General features: G+C 40.0%; 1 protein-coding gene across 1 annotated transcript in view; it reads right to left on the bottom strand.

The window, feature by feature from the left end:
• Nucleotides 1-4,369: 4,369 nt before the first annotated feature.
• The window catches only part of pamr1a (peptidase domain containing associated with muscle regeneration 1a), a 49,722-nt gene continuing 47,593 nt past the window's right edge, over nt 4,370-6,498 (bottom strand). The window contains exon 11 of the mRNA XM_030131213.1: nt 4,370-5,037. Within this exon, the coding sequence (XP_029987073.1) occupies nt 4,492-5,037 (546 nt within the window). The 3' untranslated portion in view covers nt 4,370-4,491. The remainder of the gene's footprint in view (nt 5,038-6,498) is intronic.

The following is a 6,498-nucleotide window of genomic DNA, read 5'->3' as shown; positions in this document are numbered from 1 at the left end:
TTTAACACCAAGACCAAATACAACCATTCCTGGTACAGGGTACATATAATAACCATTCAGTTATTATTAACATATATTAGTAGTGTATTGTCTCCTAAGAAATGATGAATTATGTATTAATTAGGGCTGTCAAAATTAACTCATTAACGTAGATTAATTTATCATCATGATTAATCTGATTAAAAATGTTTAATGCAGTTAACCCATCTGAGGTGCAGAATGACTCTGACCGTCTCTGCCAAAGTATTTGGGGCAGTTTGTCCAAGTAGATCACAGGTGTCAAACATGCGTCCCGGGGGCCAAAACCGGCCCACCAAAGGGTCCAGTCCGGCCCTGGGCATGAATTTGTGAAATGCAAAAATTACACTGACGATATTAACAATACACATTTGGACCAATTCAGTCTGAAGTGGGTCAGACCAGTAAAATACGACCATAATAACATATAAATAATGACAACTCCAAATGTTTCTCTTTGTAAATGTAAATATTTTCCTGTATTTACACTAAAACAAAGTATAATTTTGCAAAAAACATGAATAACCTGAACAAACATGAACAACCTGAAATATCTTGAGAAGAAAGTGCAAGTTTAACAAGGTTCTTTCTGTTACCAACTGTTCTGTGTGTTTGTAGATCCACTGTGATCTGGAAGTTCTACTGTACATGTGGAAATGATAAACTGAGGCAGAATATTGTTCAAATTACACTTACTTTTTTTCAGTTTGTTCATGTTTTTCACATCATTTGAAAGGATAGTTTGTAGATGCAAACCTTTTCATAATGTAAATGTACTTTTTTTTTGCTCTAAAACATAGAGAAAAGTTTGGAGTTGACATTATTTCTATATTATTCTGTTATTATTTGACTGGTCCGGCCCACTGCAGATCAGATTTAGCTGAATGTGGAACTGAACTGACATGAGTCTGACAGCCCTGCTTTAGAGTTAGCACTGCACATGTGCAAATGGGCAGTTGATCCAGTAGTGACACACTGCAAAAATCTAAATCTTACCAAGCGTATTTTTCTCATTTCTAGTCAAAATATCTCATCACACTTAAAATAAGACATAATCACTTAAAGAGGAACTTTTCAGTGAGATATGAATGAATGAATTTATTTATTTTTGGTTTTACATCAATCATTGTACTCAGTACATTAATCGTAATAAACATAAAAACCAAAAAAGGAATAGGCTGGAAGCAAAAGCTGATTTTTTTGCCTATCCTTTTCAACTAATACACCACTTACATCAACTTAAATGTGAACAGCATCGAGCATTCACACCAGAATAACAAATAAAAAATAAAAAATAAAAAATCAACAAAAACACATCTACCATCTCAATTTAATATTTCTGAATAATTTAAACTTAAAGTACTCTTTTTTTTTTTAACTTTGCCAAAGGAGTGGATAACTTAAATGCATCATAAGGTCCATCCCATAATTTCACACCCACAGTCCCAGTTCATCCAGACTTCACATCTGCCCTCACTTGAATCACATTTAAGATGGCTGTTTGGGTCTTTATGGGTTCAACAAAATGGCTGTTTCTGAGTAAGAGAATAATCTATCTATGTATCTATGAGGTGTAGCCTCCACTGCTGTTCCAGATGTCTATGTTCCTCGTCCTTCTGATCTCCAACCTGCTGTTCTTTGGATCGTCCTTACGTTCAGTCCCTCACTCTGCATCACCATACAGCTGCCACCCCCCACCCCCCACCCCCCCTTTGTAAGGACAAACCTCTGCTCTTGGCTCCAGTTCTACTACATCTACTAACACCTGTGTCCATCCACATGAGCACATTCACACACTGATCAGATCCAGTTACAGTTAGATATACACTTTAACTGTTCCATGTGTACTGGCCTCTAGTGGTGACAGAGCAGACTGCAACCGAAGAACTCCTCTAAGCAACGTGTCCCTTATGGTGGCTGATAAAACACAGAACGGCTCATTAGAGCTAGTGTTCAAAGTAACAAGACATTAACTCTCAAATAGGATAAGTGATGGTAATACATTTTAACCCTTTCATGCATACTGGTCACTCCAGTGGTCACTCCAGTGGACAGTTCTTCTGCAGCTGTTCTCTTGTATATTCATGGGTTTTGTTGTTTTAGTTCCAGATCAGCCAACACAGTGGACACTAATACATCATCTCATACATTGACATTCAGACCATTACTGCAGCTTTGCTGTTCTTGATAAACCTGATCTGCACTGACATGTTTGAGTGGAAATCAATTGTCATTTATTAGACAAAAAGGTTTTTGTTTTTTTTTTTTTTGCATATTATCTCCATGACGTGAATAACAACTAGCATCATAATATGTTAAAATGTAAGTAAACATCAGATTAGCAGCATTAAAAAAATTTTATTTCATTGTTTTCATCTCACTTTCTGATATTGGCTTTTAAACACGTTTCTTTACTTCAAAAAATTAAATGCATGGACATTTTTGCAACTCCATGAGAAAAAAAAAACATGATCAAATTTTTTTTTTGTTTTCATGCCTAAGGAGGAATAAAAACACTCAATAAGAAATCTTGACTAAGGTTCTCATAATTTATGGATGAAAGGGTTAATTCTGGATTTCGTAAAATGAAAAAAAACAATGTTTTGAGCTAAAATGGTGTCCTCTGAAGCTATTAACACAGTGGTTTCCAACCTTTTTTGGCTCGTGACCCCATTTTAACATCACAAATTTCTAGTGACCCCAGAAATTCAAAATGGAGACTTTTTTTTTTTTTTTTGGTAAATTAATTTGTTTTTGATCTTGTAATAGTTTGCTATACAGTGTTGTAAATAAACATTAATGTTAGACGACATTTAGTCTGTATAATGTCTATTATTATGGACAGAGGCAGTAAATCCAGGTGTAGATTACTGCACAAAGGGAGAATTTAATTTTCCTTGGTCAGGATCTGTCCAGTCAGTCCAGCTGGGATTTACAAGGAGGCAATTTAATACTGACAAACAAGAACTGAAACTATGAATTATGAAAGAGCTGCAGCATCTGAAACTGACCACAATTTCACAGTTGTCATGTCTTTTAAGTATTGTGATTGTCTCTCTCAACTCACCATATATTTTTTATTAATAATTTTTGTTTTTATCAGTTACTATAAATTTCAGGCGACCCCACGCGGGGTCCCAACCCCAAGGTTGAAAAACACTGTATTAACATCTGAAACAAAGTTTAAAAAAAACAAACAAAAAAAAAAGTAACACTTCCCATTTTAAGGTAATTATGTACTAATGAAGAGATAATTATGAATACTACATTCCATTTCTGCACTTGGATACTTTGAAATCCTCCCAAATCTTGCACACTGATCCTTTAAGTCTGTCTAAGTCTGAATATTCTAATGTGGGTGAATATGTGCAGCTTCTAATAATCTGCTCGGTCTTCATCACTTCCACCACCTGAGATTTACGACTGAACATTTGAGACGTACTTGGTGTGTGTATTAGTGTGTCATGTATAGGGATGGGAACCGATAAGAATTTAATGATTCCAATTCTATTATCGATTTTGCTTATCAATCCGATTCCTTATCGATTCTCATTGGGTGAGGGAATAAAAGAGTACAAACAGGTGTGTTTGCATTAACTGTCTGTTATATTTCCATCTGCACAGAACGTATAACATATACAATATGGACAAATAATAAGAACAAATGACGCCGGGCCCAGTTTGGGGGGGGGGGGGGGGGGGGGGGGGGGGGGCATACAGTGAAAGTGAAACTCCAGACTCTTTACTAATTCCTCTATTGCTGCATTTCTTCTACATGGAACCGGTTCGACTCTGCTCGTCTCCTGTTGTTGTGCTCCTCATTTCCTTTCCCCTACCTTCAGAAACTTGTATTTGAGGGGGTACGATGTTTGTGTCCGCACCGGAACCAGAACTGGACCCAGATGACGGTCTGGTGTTCACTCTGCCGCTAGATTCACAAGCACCGCTGAGTAGAGAATCAGATGAATCACAGGTGGACGAATGTTTGAACAGACTGGAGGGATTCCACCTTTAGAAGAAATGGAAGCTTTGACAGAGTTCAACTGGACCTGGTGGGTCTGTGTAGACCTGGTGTGGTCTGTTTAGACCTGGTGTGGTCTGTGTAGACCTGGTGTGGTCTGTTTAGACCTGGTGTGGTCTGTTTGGACCTGCTGTGGTCTGTTTAGACCTGGTGTGGTCTGTGTAGACCTGGTGTGGTCTGTTTAGAACGTTTCTGCCTCAACTCCATGTTGTCTACGTTCTGACCAGAACAATGCAGCGTACGTGTGACGTCATCGCGCATGTGCAATGAAGGCGGAATCGATAAGCAGAATCGTTAAGCAGGCAAACGATTCCAAGGAATCGAGCTACTGGGATCCGGTTCTCAAAAAGAACTGGTTCTTGATTCCCACCCCTATTTACGACCGAACATTTGAGACATACTTGGTGTGTGTATCAGTGTGTCTGTCATGTCTGTGCTGTGATGAATCCAAACTACTTCATGTTGGCCTCTATCCAGTCCCTGAACTTGGATATTTTGGTGTGTAATGTGTGTGTGTGTAGGCGGCAGTCCTTTTCCTCGGAGCTGAAACTCTCCAACCCCAGCAGCTGCCAGCCTACGCCGTCGGCTCCCCCAGTGTCCCCGTGACTGCTGACTGGTATGGCTGTGATTCCTGGAATAACCCTGAGACACGGGCTTTGAGGACTGGAAGTGTTCCTAATGACACACAGACTATTGTCACTGATCGCTGTGCTGTGTGCTCCTGTTTGAGCAAACTCCCTTTCACACTGTCCCACATCAGCCAGCTCCTCCAGCCTGGTTCTGCTCTGGGGAAGGTGGCGGTTCAGCTGCTTGTGATCGTCCGGTAACACCCACCGAGCGGTGTAGGCCTCCTGAGCCGTCACCTCTGCGCTCGGCGTTTGTGGTAGACACAGCGGCAGCACACGCTCACTGATCCTGGCTTTGTCCTTCAGTTTGAGCACAGCCACATTAAAGTCTGGACTGGAACGAAAGCTGGGATGGATTAAAACATCTGAAACCTGTTTGGGGCAGAAAGAGAGAGGGAAAAATGATCCAAATTTCATTTTTTCCATTTTATTTATTCATTCCAATCTAAATGATTGGAAAGGAGCAGAATGAAGAAAACTTATAAAACCTGCCTCTGTCTTGAAACGTATGCTACATCAGTTAAGTTGTCATTACAGCTATTACAGGAAACCACAGGTGTCAAACATGTGGCCCAGGGGCCAAATCCGGCCCACCAAAGGGTCCAGTCTGGCCCCTGGGGTGAATTTGTGAAATGCTAAAATTAACTAAGATATGAACAATCCTTTTAGTTCAGGTTCCACATTCAGACCAATTCAATCTCAAGTGGGTCAGACCAGTCAAATACTATCAGAATAACTAGGGATGTAAACAATTAATCAACTAACGATTAATTGTCAACGAGAATTTGCTCGATTAAATTATTAATTGTCGGGTAATTGCCCTTGTCTGCCTGTCCACACCTGTCCGAAGGCTGCGGTTTGTCCACGCTGTGCCGCGGCTGGGATAGGCGGTCATTGAACTGGATCATGGTGTTGATGAGTTAGAACGTGTGTGTGGACATGGAGGAGCAAACACAGACCGACCGTCTGTTTGTGGGAGCGGTGCACCCCCGAATAAATACACACACGAATGTGGGGTCGGTATCAGAGCGTTTTCCTGGAGGTTGGTGTAGTCCTCGGTCAGTGGGACAGAAGTTCAAACATCCTCCAGGTTCCTGATCCAGGACACAGGGATGGAATGCATTTGTGAAGCTTCAGGAGGAGAAGAGAAATGAGTGAAAAGTTTCACTTTCACTTCTGCTGGGGGGGGGCACGGACTGCACCGTACCCCCATAGTATTAGAAGTAGGACGGAAAGTGATGCTCACACGTGCGCGGTTACCAACCAACCAACCAACGCATCCCTCGGCCGTACTGCGCGCGTGCGAGTACCCCCGCCCCCAACAAAACGCACGCACGTGCACCCCCCATTCCACACCACCACATCAACAGATGAATTCTATAGGAAACACTGACTGTATCCAATGGTTCAATAAATCACTCAATAAGGAATATGACATGATTTTATCATTAAGTGTATAATCAATATTTAGCTTTTATTCTTATAGACCGTATTGAAAAAGAAATTCAGGTTCTCAGGAAAATCGCCGCTTATCAATTAATTGTTAATCGATCGATAAGGGCAACCAACTAACGATTAATGAATTAATCGATCATTTGCATCCCCAATAATAACATATAAATAATGACAACTCCAAATTTTTCTCTTAGTACATGTAAATATTTTCATGTATTTACACTTAAAGTATAATTTCTCAAAAAAATCTGAATAACCTGAACAAATATGAACAACCTGAAATGTCTTAAAAGAAGTACAATTTTAACAATATTCTGTCTGTTACTAAATATTTTGTGTATTTGTCGATCCACTGTGATCTGTAAGTTATAAAGTACA

Source organism: Sphaeramia orbicularis, chromosome 3, assembly GCF_902148855.1.
Source record: "Sphaeramia orbicularis chromosome 3, fSphaOr1.1, whole genome shotgun sequence".
NCBI lineage: Eukaryota > Metazoa > Chordata > Actinopteri > Kurtiformes > Apogonidae > Sphaeramia > Sphaeramia orbicularis.
The sequence above is the reverse complement of the archived record's forward strand: the minus strand, read 5'-3'. Positions and strand labels throughout refer to the sequence as shown.